The 23047-nt window shown below is 38.0% G+C and overlaps 4 protein-coding genes and 1 long non-coding RNA gene across 8 annotated transcripts; 1 reads left to right on the forward strand and 4 right to left on the reverse strand.

The window, feature by feature from the left end:
- Positions 1-427: 427 nt before the first annotated feature.
- On the reverse strand, positions 428-1980 carry LOC137829240 (uncharacterized). Its single transcript, XM_068636039.1, has 3 exons — positions 1588-1980; positions 1164-1405; positions 428-851 (listed from the first exon to the last, which is right to left on the reverse strand). Exons 1-3 carry the CDS (start codon positions 1978-1980, stop codon positions 428-430), a joined length of 1059 nt encoding a protein of 352 aa, XP_068492140.1.
- Positions 1981-3077: 1097 nt separating this feature from the next.
- LOC137829241 (uncharacterized) lies at positions 3078-3863 on the reverse strand. The gene has a single exon (XM_068636040.1). It carries the CDS (start codon positions 3861-3863, stop codon positions 3078-3080), a length of 786 nt encoding a protein of 261 aa, XP_068492141.1.
- A 3225-nt stretch (positions 3864-7088) lies between these two features.
- LOC137828460 (ethylene-responsive transcription factor ERF107-like) lies at positions 7089-7974 on the reverse strand. The gene has a single exon (XM_068635051.1). The coding sequence runs from the start codon at positions 7772-7774 to the stop codon at positions 7163-7165; it is 612 nt and encodes a 203-aa protein (XP_068491152.1). The 5' UTR covers positions 7775-7974; the 3' UTR covers positions 7089-7162.
- Positions 7975-9930: 1956 nt separating this feature from the next.
- LOC137828459 (ATP-dependent 6-phosphofructokinase 4, chloroplastic-like) lies at positions 9931-22997 on the reverse strand. 4 transcript variants are annotated; one of them, XR_011083891.1, is made up of 14 exons: positions 22702-22997; positions 21381-21427; positions 21194-21233; positions 21036-21098; positions 20827-20964; positions 18801-18959; positions 18660-18713; positions 18366-18434; positions 17902-18031; positions 17696-17736; positions 14332-14556; positions 13652-13852; positions 11317-11471; positions 9931-10262 (listed from the first exon to the last, which is right to left on the reverse strand). XR_011083891.1 is itself a non-coding variant. In XM_068635047.1 (14 exons), the coding sequence occupies exons 1-14, from the start codon at positions 22954-22956 to the stop codon at positions 10161-10163; spliced, it is 1527 nt and encodes a 508-aa protein (XP_068491148.1). In that variant the 5' UTR covers positions 22957-22997; the 3' UTR covers positions 9931-10160. The 4 variants fall into 4 exon arrangements, 3 of the variants coding, with proteins under 3 accessions (XP_068491148.1, XP_068491150.1, XP_068491151.1); XM_068635047.1 differs by having other exon boundaries at positions 13652-13700; XM_068635049.1 differs by having other exon boundaries at positions 9931-10287; positions 13652-13700.
- Positions 10262-11163, forward strand: LOC137828461 (uncharacterized). Its single transcript, XR_011083892.1, has 2 exons — positions 10262-10683; positions 10854-11163. It is a non-coding gene; the product is annotated as an uncharacterized lncRNA (long non-coding RNA).
- Positions 22998-23047: the final 50 nt, after the last annotated feature.

The raw sequence follows: 23047 nt of genomic DNA on the forward strand, positions 1-23047 counted from the left end.
TACAATGGCGAGCGGTAATCAGAGGTACCTGAGTTCAGAGCCTATATGAGCAAAAGGTATTTACGCCTGAATCGCTATGAACCTTTTTACTCCCTAAAGGGAGATTTCTTATGTTATCAAAGTATACTGCAAGCATATTTTTCAAATAACTTTTTATTGGGAGACCTCATTAAAAAACCCTGATAAAGGAAAAAGAGTGTCCCTTTAAATGTTCATATTGCATACAATAGCATAATTAACTGAAATAAAACTTAAGATTGGCCCCATTCCATGTTCGGGGAATAACCCCGCCTTCCAAGGTCTAAGGTCTATACGCTCTGTTTCCAAGTACCTCTATCACGCGGAATGGGCCAGTCTACTTGGGAGACAACTTAATCTCCAACTAATAAGGGTGAGCTTTCCGCATTACCAGGTCGGGGACCTGGAACTACCGGGGCCTCAGCTTGGACTTCTGCTTATATTCCACCCTTCTCTTCAAGGCTTTGGCCTTGATGCACGCTTCCTCTTTGACCTCGTTGAGCAGACCTAAATTTACCTTCCTTTCCTCGTTAGACTCCTCGACCACGAAGTTTTGGAACCGCAGTGAGCTTTCCTGGATCTCGACGGGGATTATAGCATCCGACCCATACACTAAGCTAAAAGGTGTCTCCTTGGTGGTGGATTGGGGAGTGGTGTGGTGAGCCCACACAATTCTAGGAACCTTGTCTGCCCAAGTTCCCTTGGCTTTCTTTATTCTCTTCTTAAGCAAGACTCGATTAGCATATTCGACCTGGCCATTAGTCTGAAGGTGCTCTACCGAGACAAACACCTGCCTGATGTCGAGCTCTGTGCATAGTTTGCCTAGCTGCTGACTTGCAAACTAGGTGCCATTGTCAGACACTAAACGCTTCGGGATTCCAAAACGGCAAACTATGTTCTTCCACACAAAGTGTTAAACCTTGTGGGTTGTTATCTGTGTGACGGGCTCGGCCTCTATCCACTTCGTAAAGTACTCAATGGCCACGACTAAGTACTTCATCTAGCGAACTGCTAGGGGAAACGGGCCCAGGATATTGATTCCCCATGTGTGGAAAGGCCACGGGCTGTGGATCGATCGCAATTCCTCCGGGGGTGCATGATAACAATCGGCATGCTGTTGGCATTGTTTGCATCATTGTGCATACTTCGTGCAGTCCTCCCTCATGGTCGGCCAGTAATACCCTGCTCGGACAGCCTTTGATGAGAGAGCTTGTCCCCCGACATGACTGCCATAGATACCTTCATGGAGCTCAGCCATGATACGTGTGCACTGCTCACCGCTCACACAAGACAAGATAGGGTGAGTGTAGCCATGCCTGAACAACTTTTCATCTTCTAGGGTATATTTGTTTACATTCTTCTTAATGATTTTGGCCTCCGTTGGCTCCTATAAGAGTAGGCCATCAACCAAGTAATGCCTATAGGGTGTCATCCAGGTTTCACTCACGTCGACTAGGCAAACGTCTGACGATTCTCCCCTTGACAAGTCATAAACACTTACCTTGGGCACCCTCAGGTTTCTTGTGTTAACGATCGGTGCCCTCTTCTTCTGCCATCGAAGACACTCACCTGCTGGACCTCTTCCTCGCAGCCTGTGGTGGTCCTGGGCGCTTTCAAGGTTTCCTGGATAACTGTCCTTTGTCGGCCCAAATTGCCTAAGCTGGAGAGCTTTGTCAATAAGTCAGCTCGGGCATTGTGTTCCCTGAGAACGTGCACCAACTCGAACGCAGCGAAGGTCTCATTTAAGAGCATGACATACCTTAAATATAAGGCCATCTGGGGATCCTTGACCTTGTACTCACCCGTAACTTGCCCAGTTACTAGCTGCGAATCAATTTTTACCAACAAGCTTCGAGCACCCATCTCTTTGGCCAGCAACATCCCTGCCACTAAGGCTTCGTATTCAGCTTGGTTATTACTAGCTTTAAAGGCGAATCTTAGGGCCTGCTCGATTAGTAACATCACGATCACGATCACGATCACTGTGAAACTCTGGAAATAGTAGCGGAGCCTTCATGCTGCGAATACTACTGCTAGGGTCGCCTTCTCAATGGCCTGATAGTGCACCTCAGTCCCCTGCAACACTTTGCTAACAAAATATACAGGCCTCTGAACATGATCCTACTCTTGTACTATGACCGAGCTGATCACTCGATTTGTGATAGCGAAGTAAAGACGGAGGGGAGTACCTGGAAGTGGTTTGCACAGGACTGGCGGGTTGGCCAAGTACTCCTTCAGCTTGAGGAACGATTCCTCACACTCGTCTGTCCATACAAATTGGTTGTTCCTCCTCAAGCATTGAAAATAGGGATGTCCCTGATCTCCTTCAGCTGATACAAACCAGGACAGGGCGACCATTCGTCCTATTAGCTGTTGTATTTCCTTCATCGAGGTTGGGCTTCTCATCGCTATGATCGTTGCACACTTCTCGGGGTTCGCCTCTATTCCCCGCCCGGTGAGGAGAAACCCCAAGAACATCCCTACTTCCACCCGGAATACGCACTTTTCGAGATTTAACTTCAAATTATACCTGGCTATCATGGTGAATAGCTCCTCTAGATCAACAATGTGTTGGTCCTTCTCCCTGGAGGTGACGACTATATCATCCACATATGCTTGCACATTTCGCCCAATCATGGGGCATGAATCCTATCAATCAGCCTCTGGTAGGTGGCGCCAGCATTCTTAAGCCCGAAGGGCATCACCTTGTAGCAATAGCTAGAGAGCTTTGTCAAGAACGCTGTCTTGCATTCATCTCGAGGGTGCATCCAGATTTGGTTGTACCCCGAGAAGGCGTCTAGAAAACTGAGAAGTCGGCAGCCTGACGCGCTATCCACCAGGGCGTCCATGCTGACTAGCGGATATGAATCCTTCGGACAGGCCTTGTTCAAATCCGTAAAATCAACGCACATCCTCCACTTCCTGTTGGCCTTCTTGACCAACACCACATTTGCTAACCACTCAGGGTATTGGATTTCCCTTATGTGGCCAACACTTAACAGCTTTTGAGTCTCTTGCCTGATGACCAGGCGTCTTTCTTTATTGAACTTCCTTCGCCTTTATAGGGTAGGTCTGACCTTTGGGTTCATCGTGAGTCGATGACATAGAAAGTCAGGGTCGAAGACGGGCATGTCTGAAGCAGACCATGCAAAGGCGTTCAAGTGTCGTGCTATGACTTCGACAATCTGGTTTTGCATCTCTTGGCTTAGGGACTTGTCAAGCTTGAACTTCTTTCCTCGAATCTCTCTTTCCTGAACCTCTCCTGCAGGCTCAAGTCGCCTTTCCCGGGAGATCTCCGCACGAGTGACCCCTCCTGCCTCTTGAGGTTGGGCAATGATCGCGCATACTCCTCTCTTAGTCTTCAGGCTATTCTCGTAGAATTTCTTTGTCACCTTCTGGTCGGATTTGATGGTAATTACCCCTCCCTCAAGGGAGGGCAACTTCATTTTCATGTGCCTCGTTGAGGCCACTACTCCCAACCTTTTTAGGGCAGGTCTGCCCAAGAGGATGTTGTAGGCTGACGAAGCATTTACGACGAGGTATCTGATATTGGTGGTTCGAGATGTGGTGCCGTCTGTGAGCTGGTCTCCAGCGAAACCGTACAAACAGTCATCGTATGGTCTCAGTTGGTCGAGCAACAACTGCAACTTGTTAAAGGTTGACCAAAACATTACATCGGTCGAGCTCCCTTGATCAATAAGGACTCGGTGCACCCTTCGTCCAACCGTGACCACCGAGATCACTACTGGGTCGTTGTCATGTGGGACTACATCCTGCAAATCAGCCTTAGTGAAGTAGAGGTCGGGCTCGGGCGACTGATCAGGCTCTCGCGCCTCTACTACCATCACTCCTCTAGCGTATTTCTTCCACTGGAAGGCGGTGCATCCACCCCCTGAGAAACCCCATAGATCGTGTTGACCTCACCATGGATTGACACTTCATGTCCCTAATCCGTTGTTGGTGTCACTGCCGTCAAGGCCTCTTGACCTTCCTCTAGATACTCCTTCAGGAAACCATTCTTCGCCATATCATCCATTGGTATCCTAGTGCTAGACAGTTTCGCACGCCATGCCCGAAGGCTTTGTGGAACTCGCACCAGGTGCCCTTACTTGGCCCCAAATTCTTGTCACCCTTTCGGGGGGAACTTCAACTTGTCGGCCACGTCTGGGATGGCGATCAACTCCTTGAGGCTTATTTTGAACTTGTGTCGACAGGGCAGGTCTTCCTTCCCTTGCCCTAGTCAGATGCTTCATCGATTCGTAGGGTACATGTCTGGTTGGTGATCTCTTCTCCGTCGCGGCTTCATGTACTCTTATGGGTTGAGCTCGGCTGCTCTTCCGGGGCTTCATCGGCCCAACGCTTCCACGTTTTACCATCACCTATTCTTCGGCGTCGATGTGGGCAACATCTCATCGCCGGATCTCGCTAAACGTCTTCGCCTAAATCCTTATCAAAGAATAGTTGAACTGCCTTGACAAAATTCCTTGCCCAAAGGCTTGCAGCATCAGAGCTTCATCTTTGGTGTGTAACTTTACCACCAATGCCCCAACCCGATTTAGGAAGTCCTTCAGGGGCTCACCTTGATACTGCTTCACCCCGAAGAGGTTGAAAGAGACTGGGGGTGGAGCTTAGTTGACTATGAACTGCTCATTGAACAAAGTGGAGAACTAATCGAATGAGGTTATGTGTCCGTCAGGGAGTCCAATGAACCAATCCAATGTCGTGCCTACGAACGTCCCCATGAACAGTTTGCAATGCATGGCATTTGTTCCTCCGGAGATCAACATCTGAGTATGGAAAGCCGTGATGTGGGCTTCCTGGTCTTCAGTACTTGTGAAAGTGATTCTCGGTGTCATAAAATTCATTGGTATCATGACGTTCATGATCGCCTGAGAGAACGGCATGGGGCGGGCTTTAACTGGAATAGGTGGGCTTTGCTCCCCCGCCACGTGTTCCCCCAAGCGTTGTAGATCTCTCCGTAGCTCCTCATTGACCCTGCATAGCTCTTCATTGCTTGTGCGTAACGCATCCAACTCGACCCTAAATTGGTCTTGTCTGAGTTCCTGCTCGACTCGAACCTCGGCCAAAACCCTCTCCTGGTCAGCCTTGGATGTCGTCATCGTCTGCTAAAGAGTGTGGTCAGTTTCCATGAGTTGCTGCATGGTGATGTTGTCACCTCCTTCCTATCCAAATAGACCTTGTCTTGTATTCCTCATATCGCCTAATAGCTTTGATCACAACTGTGGGTGAGACCTAGTTTTATCGGGCCCCACGATGGGTGTCAAATGTTCTTGCTAGTTGACCTGGTCGCCAGTTGACTTTGGGAACAGGTGGTTCATGGGGCTCATCTGTTTACTGTAGGCGTATTAGCCTTCACGTACCATGCATGCAGCTTATCCCCAAAAACCCTAACGCTGTTGAGCTTAGGCGTCTTTACGGAATATTTACCTGTGCTAGACCCGAATGTACTATACACACCACATGCACTTTTTCGTTGACCAAGCCTTATATATATGAATGAACCTCAACACACGCATTCCTGGAGCCCACTTACGTGACCCATTAACTCGACCAAACCACCGAGCTAACCTGCTTAACTCAGGTGTCGATGTTAACTATCATCCTTTCAATCTTATTTAATTTTTTATTGTTTGACATATTTGATAGAATTTTTCATTGTTTGTTGCTTAATATGTGAAGTGTAGTGTGCAAAAGTAGATTCCTTATTACATTTTAAAAATTTTCACTCCTTACTTCAACTTTGATCCTGCCTGTTGACTTAGCGCAAGAGCGTTGCCTCGTCACGATCTTCCTCACCAGCTTGACACCACGTGCCCTCCAAGTCCGCTCCACAGATAGCCTCTCTGAGAACCTGAAAAAGACACAGTGGCGCCTCTGCGGCCGGTGGCGCTCCGGCGCTCAAGTTAGATCACAGAATCACTAGAGAAAATAATGTGTGTAAAAACAGCGTGTGTAAAAAACTCTCCCCTCAATCTTCCCCTGATTCTCTTTTATGCCTCCCTCTGTATCTGCGCCTAACAGAATTCTGTTATGCCTCTCTGGCATGTGTCAGAACCCTGTTGTGCTTTTCTGTGGCAACGTACCTCCAGAATCAGTAGAACGGGAGTGTCTGCGCTTGTCTGTACCTTTAGCGGTACGGAGTGCACCTTTGTCTGGACCGCGCCCCTCTCGGATGATGACACGTGGAGGCATGCAACTAACCACACACGTGTCACTACTTGAGGGGCTCTAGCACTTCTCTCTGTGTGCCTAAGTTATTCCCTTGCGGAGTAACTTAGCGCATTCCTTTTATCTGGGTAAATCGCATACTCTCAGGAGAACGCCAGGTGTGGCTGGTCTAGGCACACTCACCAAGCATTGCTCTCTGGCGTTGACGATTCCCCCTTCACGATGTCATGCACGTAACGGGTTGAGGGAGTCGCCAATCACTGACCGGCTCGCTAGCTCCCTCATGCCACCCTCATGCACAATTCTCTGAGATATGTTCATGCGAGGTCCGTGCGTAACGCTCTCGTTGGGAACCTCAGTCCCAGCTTAACTGCGTGTGACATGAGACCCCGATGACCATGCACTCGATGACTGATCGGTGCCCTACTGCTTCTCGCGTTCTGCCCCCAGGTGTTCATCTGGGAACTGATCTGTCGGTGACCGCTTGGTTACTGACCACCGATCACCGTTCTGGGTGATCTGTCCCCTGACTTCTCTGCCGACTGATCTGTCGGTGGCCACTTGGCTACTGACCACCGATCACCTCTTTGGATGATCTGCTCCCTGATCTCTCTGTTACCCGGTCCACGCGTCACCCTACGGGTGGCCCTCGTGATCATCTTCTGTTACCCTACTGTATATATTTTTTTACATTTTTTAAATATCATTTTATATTACTTTCATAAAATACAAGTATACATATATATACAAGTGTATATATATATATATAAATATATATATATACAAATATATATATATATATACAAATATATATATAAATATATATATATATATATTTGTATATATATATGTATATGCTTCCCTTAGCAATAACTCAAGGATTCAGATAAAAAAACCTTTGCATTAACTTATTTAACTGACAAAAAACATGGTACTGACTCACTCCTACACTGACTTATTTTTCATGACATACATGACTTGAAGTTGTGGCAACTGTTGTGCACTCTCTTCTTCTTTTCCTGCCACAACTGTTGGGCTCCGGATGAGACTTTCCAGCCTCCAAGGGGAAATTCAATACAGCCTTCTGACCCCTCATTCTGAAGGCAGCACAATCATAAGCCTTAGCAGCATCAATCTCACTGTCATACGTGCCTAGCCACACCCTGCTCCCTTTCCTTTTGGGGTCACGGATCTCTGCAGCAAACTTCCCCCATGGCCTTCTCCTCACTCCTCTGTAACGCCTTGTCTCATAACAACATGTTGCTTCCTTTTTCACTGACACAGTTGGATCTGCCAAATCAGAATTCTGGAGTGGACTTGTAGCAATGGAGTTTTGGATTTTATGATGAAAAGTGAGACCTGTCACTTCTTTGTCTGCTTCAAAATCAAAGCATTCTAGAAACCTGTAGAAGCTGCTTTGTTCTGAGAAGTTTGAACCGAAATCAAGTTCTGATGAGGAGTCTTCAACTTTTACAGGAATGAGGTTGGCGAGAAAAGGGTCTGAAATATCCCCCAAGAGATATTGGCGCATCAGTTTCAAAGTTGAAATTTCTTCTTCTGTGGCCATTTTTAAGAAACAAGAACTGTTGAACAGGAGGCTGGTTGGTTTAATTTGGAATGCTAAAAAGATAGAAACTATATATATCCATCCATACACACATATATAGAGACAAATTAGTCACTACTATTGATACATCAGAATTGATTATATTGTTAATGGGAATGGAGACTTACACGGTTTTCACTCTGGAAGTATACAATCTTATCCAAATTAAATGGTCCTCTATTTGGGTACCCCACATTAAAGCAACAAAATCATTATTGGTTAGATGCTCAACTTGGTCTTTGGCAGTTAGCGATACAGCTGTTTTGTACAAAGAGCAAATAAATCAAGTAAACTAATAGCGACAAGAAACTTGACAACTTGTATGCAAAGAGTAAAGAACTTGTTTTTGGTTTGTTTCTTGGTGATTAGTATACATTGCATTGCGAGCTAGAAAAAAGGCTGCTGTTTTAAAGAAATGATACAACTTGTATCAAAACGATTAAGGACATTAATTTTTATATTTTAAACAAATCACATCAAAGCATTGAAGTACTGTCTTAGACGTATACTTCATACACTTGCGCAGTGGTTTGCCAAAACCAACAAGGTAATAATAGGTATTATCTCTAAACCTACGGATATAATTTGTGCTACTGTCCTACAACTAGCATAACAGTTCAATAGACACAAGTCAACAGCGTGGCCTCACTTCCCCAAAAAAAGTAAACCTGGAATTTCACTTTTTAAACACAAGACTGGCATTCTTCTACTATTTCCTCATAAGATTTATGTATGTAAAAATGTAAAAAGTATACTTACCTTGATTAACTCAAGCACATACATAAATCACTTGCATTCACAAGGATAATTACTGAATGATTTTCTTTTACGAATATTAAAATGTGCAGACACGTGACTGAATTTGATTATTTACCATGATTGGACTATTGTAAAACGAGTACGTATAATGAAAAGGAATGATGCTTACCCCTGTTCTAAAATAATTGAAGTTATGAAGTACTTTTATTCAAATTAATGATAAATATACCTTCCTTTTTCACTTTATACTCTTTCTCGCTTCATGTTACCAACTTTCTGAACTATTTTTCTTTTATTTTATTTTGAAATAAGGATTCAGTATTTACTTTCTCTGTATATACATTGGAGTTTCCCATCTTTCTCAATCCCTTAGTTGCAATCTATATAATCTCTTTTTTGAAACTATATTTCAATCGAGCATTGAAAATAAAAGTAACTTTTAATTTTAACTTAATTTTAAATCATAAAACTACAGTAAAAACTATTGATCATTTAATACAAATTAAAACTAATCCTTATTTAATGCCATCCATGAACTTTTTTTTTTATTTAAAATATATTAAAATAAGTAAAAAATATTGGACTTTTTATTATTTAGAAAAGGTATCTTTATGTAATACACTGTTCATATGACTTTTTTTTATTTCAAACTATAATAAGCAAACAATAATAAATTAAACAGTTGTTCTCGTCCATTAAATAAATTTATTTAAATTTAAAGTATATTATCTTTTATACATTTTAAAAAAAAATCATTAAAACATTAATGAAATGTAAAAGTTTGACTGTGAGCAAAAGAAAATAGGGTATTTAAGCGTAGAAATTTCTTACGGTTACGCCACCACCCTAACACCACCACCCTAATCATGCCTTCCGTCCTGAATAAAGGCTATTCAATTCTAATTTTCAACGTATCCACTTCCCTATTATAAAAGGCAGTATGGCTACCATATGTTACTACATCATCATCCAAAGATAAAAGTGATCTAATAGATTCAACTTATTTGGTATCACAGAAATAGGAATAAGTAGAAGATAATTAATAAGTGATTAGGTCTTATCTTTCACTACTTTTTCTCTATTTTCTTCTATCAAATACATTTAACTTTTATTTTATTTCTCTCTTATCTTTATTTTAACTCTTTTTTTTCATTTACTCTATTTTTTTCTATTAGGACCATTCAGAGACTTAAAATATTGCCATGGATTAAAATATTCCATATTTATAGCATTTTAAAAATAAATAAAACACGAGGCTAGCATGAGACTTTTCAAGAACAGTTTTCAACCATTTTTCTTTTTAATTTGTAGACACATTCTAGGCACGTAAAGTATACGTGATTTGAGCAGAGGGGGTGTGGCGGAACTTATGTGGTGGCCGTGTATAAATGTATTAAATTTTGATTCTGATTTTCAACATGTCCACTTCGCAATTAACAAAATGAATAGGCAGTATAACCCCCCATATGCTAAATAAATGTTAATGCATCATCTGACAAATAAATTCACAGAAATCAATCAATATTCATGATAAACCTGGATAGGGGTAATAATCATATAGTATTACTTCTCGACCTCTTTGTGAACTCTATTGATCAGAGGCAACGAAACCTGGTTGATTCGTCGATGCAAGAAGTCTAGCCCACATCCTATCACTCAGCTTCACCGTTTTCTGCCTCTCCGTCACACGCTGCAACAAGATGTTCGGTGATCAACTGGTGGTATATATTACGCAATGCACGAAACAAGCAATATAATAGTATGAGAAACGATGTAGAACAAAATCTCCAATTACACACTTAAAAGAAACGACTAGTTGTATGGAGAAATTATCAAATAATCAATGGCTTTTCACTGAATATATCCAATTATTAAAAGCAAAGAAAAATACAGCATGTTGATAGTCAGGGTCAACTTAATCTTGCAGTCTATCAGATGGTGTCTGAGATCAACCCAGAAAGGGCTTTCGTTTTCTTTTTGTAGCTTCAGATGGTGGAAATGGTTTCCGTGACAAATTTATTTCCAGGGTTCAAATTTCAGAAACTTCATCAACCTCCTGCAACTTTCAGAAAAAAAAAAACTGCATATTTTTGTGCCAGGCTGGCTGGCAGGCAAGCTTTCTCTTCTTCATCTTCAGTCATCTTTTATGATCGTTAATCCTAGTTAGACTAGTTCAGTTTTTTTACTTAATAAAAAGTCTCTATAAAGACTCATCTATGGTATTTTCTTAATGCATGGAAGAATAAAATCATTTTTTTTAATGTTTTTCTTGTTATAGCAGGTTGCTTGGGGAGAATCCAGGTGGACGTTAGGAAAGTTTCTTCAATAAGAATCAAAATACTCAATGATCATTCTACATGGGTACAAGGTTTCATCCATTTGGAACAGTTGGTCGTTTGGATGAGGAGTATGAATGCCGAGTCTGGAAGCCATGGAATTCATTCAATGGCTCAATTTAATAGCTATTCCGATATATTATTCCATTCCACAACCCTTGATGTTTTAGTCTAGAAAGGTTTTCAATTGAATTGTAGTATGTAAAAACTGAAGACCTACTGAAGAAAACAACAGAAAATATTTGAATTAGAAAATCTATATGAAATTAATAGGATATAAAAAATTGTTTCAGAAAATAACAAAGCAAACAAAAATACTAAAAGATTGTTAAGCGTAGCACAGTGTTTAGCAATGATAGTAAATTACTTGAATTGAATATACACGAGTTAATGAAATGAGCCACTCACAGCAATTGGGATATAAGCATGTTTACTGTTCACAGGCCCGACTGTGAAGCCAGTGTATCCAGCCATAGTTCCATGAACAGCGCCATGAGCAAGGAGAGTGCAGTAAATGTTGTCCGAGGCATTACTTGGAATAGCTCGAATCATGTACGTTGGATCTATGAAAGTAACAAACGAATTTCATAACGAAAATAACAAATTTCAAGATTTCAATAAAGAAGTAGAGCAAGCTGCTCCCAAGATTAACTGAATTTAAATAAATTAGCGAATAATTACTACATCTCTAGAACAAAAAGGAAAAAAGCATGAAATATTTTTTTTCATATACTAAAATTAACTTATTGACAAGTTAAAAAAAAAAAAATTAGAGAAACTATAAGTAAAACTTTGCAGAGCTTACAAGTTAATTTAACTAATACCACATCTATTTCTTCTTATTTTTCTCTTCTATAAGTAATAATAGAGAATTTTGTCTGCACAAAGTCTATAATTCTTTTAAAATTACTCTTGAATCCCTCTTTATATATATATATATATATATATATATATATATATTACACTGCTCTTATAGCTTGCTGAATTAAATGAATAAATTAAAACTTTGTTATGTCTCTGCCGTAATGAAACGTAATGTATATATATCCGTTAGATGAATCAAATTGTCCAATTGAAGCAGATTCCAGCTCTTTTTGACTAATGAAAGTGTTGATCATCAAAGCCAACTCCACTCCACGTGGAGGGCTTTTTCGAATAGAATCACGACTAAAAAGAATTTACAGAGAAGGGGTGAGAAGGGGTGTTGCAATGGAGGATACTTTATGCGTTTTATGTAGGAAGGAGGAGGAGACAACTTCGCACATCTTAGTTTTATGCGAGGAATCAATTAAAGTTTGGAATTTGTGTCTCAGCTGGTTGGGGATTAGTTCGGTGAACCACAATGATTTGTTTTGTCATTTCGAACAATTCTCATGCTTATGCTTAAATCAAGAAGGCAACAGATTATGGAAAAGCATGTGGGTTTCAGTCGTGTGGTGTATATGGAAGCATAGAAACAGGGTTATTTTTAATCAAGGTAGATGCAGAGGAAATCTTTACTTTGGCACAAGTACAATCCTGGGTTTGGATGAAACATAAAGAAAGGAAAGTGAACTTCTCTTATTCTGAATGGGTTTTATCACCCCTAACCTGTATTAATATGGTAACAAAATAAATTCAGCTTGTAGCAATCTGTGTAACTATTTCATATTCTATTCTTAAAGCATGAAAGGCTGGATGGTACTAAGAACTGTGTTTGATTTGAATATCCATGGTTATAGAACATTCTGTTTTATGTCTTTTGATTGGAGTAGAAGGTAGTTGTCTTGTGTTGCAGGTAAACAGGATGAGGAGATGTTCAATAATAAGTAGCAGAGGACAGAGAAGCTGGCATAGTTGGAAGGGTGAGGTTCAATATTTTGTTGTGGAGCTGTGATGAATATACTTGGAATTTTTTGCAGGGAGGAGTAAGAAGTGTTGTTTAACGGCAAGAAGATAGTAATGGTAAGAAATCCCTGCAGACAACATAGTAAGAGGAAGAAAACAAGATGTTAAGAAGGTGAGAGAAGTGAACCCAACAATGATAGAGAAGATGGCAGTCACTGATAAACAACTGGGAAGGAAGAAGGCATCCATTGGCGACAATTTATCTAAGAAAGGGGGGAAAGGGTAAGATGAAAGGTAAGTGATGACAAAGAAGGGATTATAATTTAGATTGCGTAACAATTAGCCAAAATGGGACAATGGTGAAGGAGTTCTTCTGCTGAGGGATTACGTGAAGAATGCTGGTATTGAGGAAACAAATTCTGCAGATTTGCTGTTATCTTAGAGAGGTGGATCAAAACTTGTAAAGGGAAACAATTTGTTAATGTTATTTCTATTAAGCTTAAACAATTAGTATAATATAGCAATCTGATCAGGATGCAAGAATAGGTAGAGAGTAGGTTGTATAAGGGTTGGGACACCCCTAAAGTATTCCCTTTTATTTTTTAATTTAATTAATTATTTGCTGAAAAAAAAAAGGAGCCAGGATGAAGGATACACAAAAACACACCCTCAGTCACACTCTGAGCCAACACACACCTTTCGACAACTTTTCTTTGTTTAGTCTTTTAGAATCAACTAAGTTGTACAGTTAAATTCCTTTCCATATGATACAATAGCATGTAAAATTGACAAATATTCAGATCTACTGGATAACACATTTAAACGAGATTTCTTCCAAAGATTAAATGATATCAAGCAATTGTTAGAGGCGGGCAAAATAAATAAAAAAATATTCGTGGAAAACTAAAGAAAATACCTATATATTTCATATTCACTGTCATCTTTCGAAACATTGTGAAATGATTCTGCAATAAAAAATATGTCAATGAGGAGACGGTGAATAACTTAAGAGATGATAAATCCCAGTTTCTGCACTCTACAACGCTCAGCTCAGTCTTTTTTGTCAGTCCCTCCATAGGTAGTCCTTTCCGGTCTAAAGGTGACCACAATAAGATGGCTTTCAAACAAAGAATAAAGCATAATCAGAAAACTAAAGTGATGAACTAGATTATGAAGTTAGGATCGGATAGTTGTAAAGTCCACATCAACGAATTTCCAATCTCACAGCAATCTCTCAAGGTGTCGTGATTAAAAGGAGAGGAAACATAACGTCAAAACGAACTTAACAAGAAAATTACAGATAAGTGTAATTGATATTTAACACTCTAGAATCGGTCTTTTAGCAAGTTAACTGGTCCCATCGGCATAAATCAGATTCTGAAAAGAAATGCAAGACTTTCTTTTGTGTAGATGTTTTAGCTATGGTCATAAATCTTTTTAAGTTCTAAAATCAACTATCGAAAAGATATGCAATTTTATACAGTCTCAAGTCCAGTCAATTTCAAGGTGCTCACGATATAACTTGTACATTTCTTCAGATATTATATATTTATAACAGAGACGAAATACAAGTAAAGGAAAGATAACGCAACGTACTTTGATTTTATCAGATAACCATGGACCAACATCAAGAAGCAGCTTGTTTCCTGATGCATCCTTTTTACCTGCAGCATGCCCTTCTGCAGCAACATATTCCTGACCTGCTCCTTCAGCTACCACAATAACTAAATGCCCATTTTCTTTTAGCCTCTCTTCAATAAACTCAAAAAGCCCACCTCTTCCTTCCAAATAAAAGGGAGACTCTGGAATCAAGCAGCAATCCTGTAATGACTCTAGCTATTATTGGCATTTCATTTCTCCTCTTAATCATGTTCAAATAAAAATCTATGAAGCCAAATAAGAGTTTCATGGTGAACTCTGTTCATTCATTTAAAATATCTTTTACGAAGAGGGGTGAAGTGTCCATCTACCAAGAAAATGAAATTTTAAAAAATAAATATCTATTGAAATAAAAAACAATTCATACATCAACATGGTAAGTCTTGGAATCTAGGTTTGGACATAAGCCAACTACACAAAACCAACTTGAAACTTGAGAATAAGCTTTATTTAAGTTATATCTCAAGGGAATGTGAGTTTCTTGATGTTGAAATTAAAGCAACCCCCAAAGAGGCCGCAACTAAGGCAGGCCAGGTGGTAACCATAATTAAGATAGCTTTGAGAAAAGTTGCAAGCTAAACAGCTTATTATCCGGCGGGCTGATGTTCTGACAAAACCTTTGTCTCTCGAAAGGTGCTAGCTATACAGTTTCTCTTACTCAGAGCTCATAGTGGTTGATCTACCTACAATATCTCACCCACCTTGAGCTTTGGGGAGGGGGGTAGTTAGAGAGATTTTTCTATGTAATTTTTCACAATTCACCTTACTTGCATCTACTTGCTTCGGTCAGTTAGTTACATCTAACACCCGTCAGTGATGATCCTCTGGGCTCTCCATAGGACTTCTGTATCAGATCAATAATATTAGAGTTCTCTGTCTCTACTCTGGTCACATCTCAATAGCAGAGAATTTAAGAAAATGAAACAATTGATTTGATGAGAAAGTCCAAAAGCCACTGAATCACCAACTTACAGCCCTATATATACTGTCAGGACTCAGCCAAGAGTCAGTTATAACTGACTAGAACAGATAAAGTAAAAGGAATATAGAGAAAAAATATCATAGATATACTCAAGAAGTGTATTCTCTTACAGTAAATAATCCAGAAGAGGTTGGCTTAAAGATAAAACTATCCCACTGTTTTATTGGTTGACATTTGATATCAGGAATAACAGTAATATCTCAGCTTTATACGATTATAATATTTTTGAGTTGTTAGGTGTTTGTGTTCTACTGAGAATACAATACTTGGTATAATATATTTTCATTACAATATGTATTTTAGCAATTTTATGTTGGGAACTAAATTTGAATGTTTACATTAATTTTGGATATTATACCACCACTGGATTTCTAGCATAATAAAACATGTCCAAAACTATTTTATAGGCCAATATGTAATAGAACTTGACTGGAATGTAAAAAAGAAGCTCCACAATGTACACTAAATAGAATAATTATATCTAAAGATATTCCAATATTATAATTACTGCAAGACAAAATATTATTAAACTATTTACTATCATCCAACATTCTTGTAGTTCCAATTCTACCATTTTCCGTGGATTTGGATCCTCTTCTGTTTAGGTTATGTTTAATAAATTTTAACCATTTATTGCATTTATTATTTAATATATATGGTTGAAATAAAAACTACCTAACCCATTATAGCACTAAATTAGGCATCCATGATCCTCATTCTTCTTTTATAGTTATAGTTGGTCTTTATTTGAAACCACGGGATGCGCGTTATGCGAAGGCTCGGTAGAAACCTCTTACCACCTTTTCTTGGAATGCAGAGTAGCACAACAGGTGTGGTCTTTGTGTCTAAGGTGGATGGGGATTTTGTTTGTCCAACATAAGGATTTAAAGGTTCACTTTGAAAACTTTCACCTGGTACACTTGAACACAAAGCAAAACCTTGTGTGGAAAGGTTTGTGGGTGACAGCTGTGAGAGGAATATGGGAACAAAGAAACCTAGTCATTTTCAAGCAGGGGAAGCCTGATGCGGAAGAGATCTTTCACCGGGCACAACTCAACTCTTGGCTTTGGTTGAAAAACAGAGTACACAATTTTAACTTCTCTTTCTCAGATTGGATCTTAAATCCTGAGCTATGTGTTAAGAGTTATAGATGAAGCACTCTGCTGTCAAGAGGCAATCCCTGGATCGGTGGTAGATGCTCGACTACAGGCATGGAGTATGGGGTTTGTTCGTTGTCAAGGTGGTGTTGTTGAGGAAGTTTGAGGTTTGTGGTAACAAAGCCCGATTCTGCCTTTGTAAGGAGGGGTGAAGGTACAGGTTGACAGGCAGGCCCCTCAGTTTGGTTGAGCTGGTGGTTACTATACCGATCTAGGCCATCATGGCTTGTGTTTTCGCAATTGCTCTTGTATGAACTTTGGAGGTATCGGCATTGTTGATATGCTGGTTCTGCTATATAAACAATGCACTTGGTGTTTTTTTGGTTTTGAGGCATATGCTGCGTTCTATGGTCAAGCTATTGATATGCTTGGTAGATGCATGGTGGTATGTAGTGGTTCAGGAAGCAAATGCAGCAAGGTCTGGAGACCTTTTAGTTTTTGCTCTACTTGGTTTTGTTGTGCTGGTCACACCTAGCGGTTAGGATGTTTCCCCTAGTAGTTTTCCTTCATCACCAGGATTCTGGTTTGTGTTATGCTGGTGTTATGCAGTTTCAGGTTTTGGGACTGAGTATCTTTAACTAGTTTTAAGTTTTTGAGTTAAGTGGTGTGCCGCTTAACTTTGATCTAATTGTTGAATGCTTAATTAGGAGTTATTATGTATAAGGGTTGGAACATCCCTAAAGTGTTTCTTTTAAATTCTATTAATTCGTTGCTGATAAAAAAAAAAAGTTGGTCTTTATTTTAATGGTTAGATTTAGTAGTAAATATAATAAATAGTTAAGATTTATTAAACAAGATCTCTCCTATTAGCAGTAAACAGGAGAGGGGGGACTAAATCCATTTTCAGTTAAATCCACTCGAGGTCCTCACCAATGTTTTTTTTTGGTCAGCAATGTGCAGATAGTGTTTTTCCTCTGTACTATCTTGTACAACATTGTATTGCTACCCAAATTTACTGAAAATAAATACAAAGACCGCACCCACATAGGGTACACTTTCAAAAAATATTCCTTTATTTTACAAGTTCTAAAACTTATGATGCATCAGACTAATTTGTAGAATGGCAAGAAACAGTTAACGAAATACAAATCTTACACAACGAAAAGAATCAGTTCAAATCTGACCATCACTGATAAATGCTGATATTAGACAAATGTCTTACCACATCTCGACTTGCCTGTGTTGCATACATTGCAATGAAACCTGCATATGGAACCTTGTAAAGTTCTAATAACAACATTTCATTCATAGATAAAAGCTCCCATTTTTTGTCATTTCATTGAATGAAATTATTTAGAAAAATTGAATTGCAATACTAAAACGAGAAGCAAAAACAGAATATAACATTTCTGTAATACTACTATTTACCACTGTATCTGCCCATCAGCTTCACAATTCCAACTCCATTTTCAACACTTTCAACCTCCACATGTGCAGCATCAATGGCTCTCTGGGCTTCTTCCACAGCAGTATCAAATCCAAAAGATTTGTCTATCACCTAGATCCAAAATCACAAGCAAGCAGAATAACATAAAAAATGCTTTCTCTATCTTAGAACCTCTGCTTTGCTATTCGTAAATTTAGAAATGTCTTAGTTTTAGGGGTTTCTTTATCTGATTTCCTGAAGAATTTTTCTTGTTTTCCTATGATCTTGGCACATGGTTAGAAGACTTGCCAGATTGGATAGTCATCCTACTCTCTCTTTGCCATGAATTTTGGGTTGTAACATATTTACATTGTTCTATAAATCAAACTACAAGAATATTTCACTAATGGCCTAAATATCTCCATGTAAGTATAAATTCAAAATATATTATGGACTAAGAACTTACAGCAATATCATTATCAATTGTCTTTGGAATCCCAGCCACAGCCACTTGAAGACCACGCCTTTTAACTTCCTTCATAAAAAGATGATTATATTACATTATTTCATAAAGAAAACTACATGAATGAGGGAATGGATCCTGTGCAGTGACATTACAACAGCAGAGGATCTTAGCCTTTTATTAATATAACAATTTTATTATAAAAAAAAATAATGGCAGGATGATAAGACTTCACAATATCATGTTTTTTTCACTGCAGGAAATCCAATAATTACTTTCGTGAAAGTAACCAATTACCTCATAAATGAGTGAAGCTCCTTTGTGTGTACCATCACCTCCAATAATGTATACCTAACATAGATAGATCAGATCATCTTTGGTTCAGACATCATGTCCAAATTTTATAGAAAATTTAAATTTTTGTTAACATGTATACACCTGATTTATTCCTCGGTCCTCAATGTTATCTACTATCTTGTGGGTATCATGTCCTCCACGAGATGTTCGAAGAAAGGTGCCACCACGTTTATGGATATAGTTAACCACTTTAGGAGTCAACATCAAGGTATTTTTTGAATAAAACCCTTTATATCCTCCCTAAATCAGTTTCAAAAATAACATGGTGACCAATAAGAACTCATGGAAAGATCATAAAAGGAAAATGCTAAGTTGCTAACAATGCCCAAAGGGCATAGGTTAATGAAACAAAAAATAGTAAGTATTTAATATTTATTACTCCCTTTCCTTCTTGTAAGAATCAAACTACATCTTTTTCATGATTTTTTTATAAGAATCAATCTAGAATGCTCCTAATTAACTCTTTGAAAAAATGTCCCTAATTATGAGTCAATTCTCATACATAGTAGTAGGCAGGAAACATTAGTCTTAGGCTCTTCTGAGGCCAGGAAATCAAACTTCACCTCTTCATAGGCAGAGCATTTTTGGGAACTTTATTTGCCTCTTCACATGCATAGCCAATAAAACTCAAAGCAATAAACATATCACTAACCAGAGAGATTAAAAGAATTAAAGCTAGTAAAAGTATAGGAAAAAAGAATAAAAGTACTCATTAATGTTAGGGGAAATTTATAAAAAATGCCTTTAGGATAAATTTGATGCTAGTAACTCAATTTAATTTCCTTAATTCTTATGAATTAGTTAGTTTATTAGGAATTATAAAAATGACAGGATGGAGCATATTGAAAATATAAATTCACTTCATAGTTGACTGTCAAGTAATTAAAATCATTTAAGAAGGAGGAATCAATGCTTTGGGACATTGATTAGCTAGTCCCTTAAAAAAACTGCAAAGCTAAGCTAATAGCGGTAATAATATTTTAAAACTCAAACAATAAGGCTGTTGAAATTACAATTACAATACCAAACCTAAAAGTTGATAAAGTATATATTATTTCCCATCTCATTCACTTTAAACATAGTTTTCTTGTAATACAAGAATTCAGGAAAGAAAAAAGAAACAGGTGGATCAGAAATTCACTAGGCTAGTAACAAAAAGAGACATTCCGACAAAGCAAGTAGAGATTATCGCATTTAAGTATACATAAAATACCTTATTATCTCTCCTGCTCCCTTAACATTTATAATGATTCGGAAAATTACTTCCAAATTAAGGGTCATAACCAGTACTCTTCTTAAAGCTCAAACAGATCACTCAAAAGTTGCCAAGCTACCTAACCTTCAACATAATTACATCTAATGTATGGTTTAAGGTAACCATTAGGCAGGTAGTTAGTTCCATTAAATAATCGGTGTATTTGATGAATTTTCAGTGTGGTCATTCAGTTTAGAAACCTCAGATCAAATTAAAGGCTTTTGGTGAAAAAGGAGCCCAAACTCTGACAGGGTAAATTTATGCAGTTCTTTAAGGACACCTCTTTGCCACTAGATTGTTAAGGGGAACAATATACAACTGCATTTATGTTATGGCTTCTCTTTGGTTAATACCCTAATTAAATTTTTTTTTAGGAAGAATGTGTTTTCGGTCTCTGTACTTTTTGTTGAACTTGGTTTTGGTTCTATACTTTTAAATTGATGAATTAGTCATCCAACTTTTGAAAATATATTTGAATTTAATCATTCTTGATACTTAAACTTAACATCTACTGGCAGATTTTTAATCGCCACAAATAAAGGAATGACAAAATTCACATGTTTTTAGAATTTGAGAACTAATCCATAACTTTAAAAGTACATGGACTTAAAAACATATTTTTCTCAACTTATATTATTTGTATATCATTGGTTTTTAAGTTTTCTTTTAATTCAACTAGAGAGAGTTTTTTTTTATATCTCATTGCATTTTTGAATATGTTACAACAAAGATTATAATACAAGTAGCTTGCTCTATAAGGAACAGAAACAGTTGCAGACTGTTTACAGTAAGTTGTCACACATCAGCAAGTATATCTTGAACACCAGAATATTATAATTTCACAAAACTAACCTCAATCCCGAGTATATCTTGAACACCATACATGATGTTCAAGCCGCATACAATTTCCCTAATCACTGTATTAATTCCTGGGCATAATCCTCCACAAGTCACAATGCAAGCACGTACTTCTTCTGGCTCGAAATAAATCTAATATTAGAAGAGAAGGCACCATCAGTTTTTAAAGATTACAAATGGATAGACGTTTCCAAACTTTATACCTTTTCTCGAGGTCCCGCACGCCGAAAATGAACTCCTCTTGGACTTTCCTTTTGAATAACAACCTGGACATGAAACGTTACAAGAAATGTAGACATCGATCAATCATTATAAAGAATATAATTTCACGAAAAAGAGCGGAGAGGATTGTGTCACTTACATTTTGAGCAACCACGTCTTCTGGGCTCACAAAATTTTTCCTTAAAGTATAAAACAATTTTTATAAAAGAATCGTATTAAAATAATTAAAAGAAACAAAAATTTTGGGAACTTGAAAATTTAATCTTTGAAGTAACAATACAAAATCACAAGCATTATTTAAAGCAAATTGCATGAAGTAGACTTACTTGACAATTGAGTAAGCTTGGCTCTTCATCAATGGGTTTGGATATGCCTACAAAAGACGAAGAAATGCATTAAATATTAGAAATCACCGTGCAGCTAGAAAACAAGAAAAGAAAAATCACCATTATTTTTTGAAAAAGAAAATGATTTACTTAACAAGAAAAGAAGGAGGGAAAAACCCACCGCTCCTCAAATATACTGAAAAACTGATATCATACATGTAAATTCATTCTTATTAAACTTTGCGACTGGTCACTTGTATTACGTATCAACCTTATAACAGAAGTCCTAGACTTTGATGAAGAGCTTTCGCCTTCAAAAGTGTGTCTAGAAAGGAGAAAAGCTCAAATAGTTGGATTTAGAATTAAAATAAATTTATTTACAAGTTTCTATTCGACCAAACAGGCTAAAAGTTAGTGATTGGGTATTGGGAACAATAATTCCCTAACTCTAAAAGATCAGAGAGTGCTTTTCTGATCAATCTCATTGTATTTGACAACTAACTTTAGTATAAAATGATCAATTAGTGATTAATAGTAAAAAGTTTTGCATTGCCAAATAGTATGCCTATAAGTAAAAAATATTTAATAGTTGAAAGTATAAAAGTTTAAAATATGAATTCATTTTAAGAAGAAAAAGTTTATGTACTGACAACGTAATTTTTTTCTAGAATAACCAGTTCAAAAGTCATATATAAAGTGATTTTTTAACTGATGTCGTGTACATGAATTAAACATTAAAACCTTGTTTGGTTTACGGAAGGAAATAAGATTGAAATAAGTTGGTATTCCTTGGTTTTAGAGACATAAAAAATAATTAATTTTGAAACTCACGGGACCATATTATTTCTCACTCATGTGAATCTCTTCTTGATTTTTAACCATGGTGGTAACACACATTGGGATCTTAACCACAGACAAGTTGAGTATTACATGTGTAATCAAAATAACATCATCAAAATTCGATCCCTAAAGACTTAGTTAAGAGACAGAAATAGGTATTACTTGTGTCATTGTTCTATTCTATTTCTCTTCAATAAAGATTTATAGTTTCTATTTTATTTCACACCTATTTTAAATTATCTTTTTATTTTAATTCACATTGTTTCTCTCCACTCTGCCAAACAAGGCCTAAAGCTAACTAAAATATGGAAAACTACGATTGCATGATAGTATATTTTCATCAACAAAATAAGAGAATGGTATAAACAAGTGGCGTTTGGGCACTAGAATATCACAATCAAGGACGTCATCCTAACAAATTGAAAACAAGAAATGCGAAATGGCAACAGTTTCGGTGAAGTAAGGGAAAAACAAGTAGTACCGGCAAGTCGGGAAGGTAGTTGGTGAGATGTGGAACGTCTTCGAGGACAAAATCGTCATTCTCAGATTGAGTCGAAACCTGAATTGCAGTGACGACGGCGAGCTTGTTTTGGCGGGAAATCGACGGCGGTTTCCGGAGAAAGAATGCGGAATTTCTGGAGAATCGCAGCCGTTTGGGAGCGTTTGGACGGAGGGAGAAAGAGAATGGAGGAAGAAGAGTTTTAGCGAGAGAAGACGAAGCAACTGAGAGATCCATTGTTGTTTCCTTCGTTTAACTGAAAGCCTTCTTTTGCATTTGGATTATTATTATTATTATTATTATTATATTATTGTTTCTGTTAGTTCAT

This window comes from Phaseolus vulgaris, chromosome 7, assembly GCF_000499845.2.
Source record: "Phaseolus vulgaris cultivar G19833 chromosome 7, P. vulgaris v2.0, whole genome shotgun sequence".
In the NCBI taxonomy this organism is placed as follows: domain Eukaryota; kingdom Viridiplantae; phylum Streptophyta; class Magnoliopsida; order Fabales; family Fabaceae; genus Phaseolus; species Phaseolus vulgaris.

Coding starts and splice junctions, on each gene's coding strand:
- LOC137828460 (XM_068635051.1), bottom strand. CDS start 7,774: ATGGCCACAGAAGAAGAAATTTCAACTTTGAAACTGATGCGCCAATAT.
- LOC137829241 (XM_068636040.1), bottom strand. CDS start 3,863: ATGGTAGTAGAGGCGCGAGAGCCTGATCAGTCGCCCGAGCCCGACCTC.
- LOC137829240 (XM_068636039.1), bottom strand. CDS start 1,980: ATGTTACTAATCGAGCAGGCCCTAAGATTCGCCTTTAAAGCTAGTAAT. Junction 1,406..1,587: donor GCGAGGAAGAGGTCCAGCAG/GTGAGTGTCTTC, acceptor CTACTCTTATAG/GAGCCAACGGAGGCCAAAAT. Junction 852..1,163: donor ATGAGGGAGGACTGCACGAA/GTATGCACAATG, acceptor CTAGTTTGCAAG/TCAGCAGCTAGGCAAACTAT.
- LOC137828459 (XM_068635047.1), bottom strand. CDS start 22,956: ATGGATCTCTCAGTTGCTTCGTCTTCTCTCGCTAAAACTCTTCTTCCT. Junction 21,099..21,193: donor AAGACGTGGTTGCTCAAAAT/GTAAGTGACACA, acceptor TTTCATGTCCAG/GTTGTTATTCAAAAGGAAAG. Junction 18,960..20,826: donor AAGATATACTCGGGATTGAG/GTTAGTTTTGTG, acceptor AAACTGATTTAG/GGAGGATATAAAGGGTTTTA.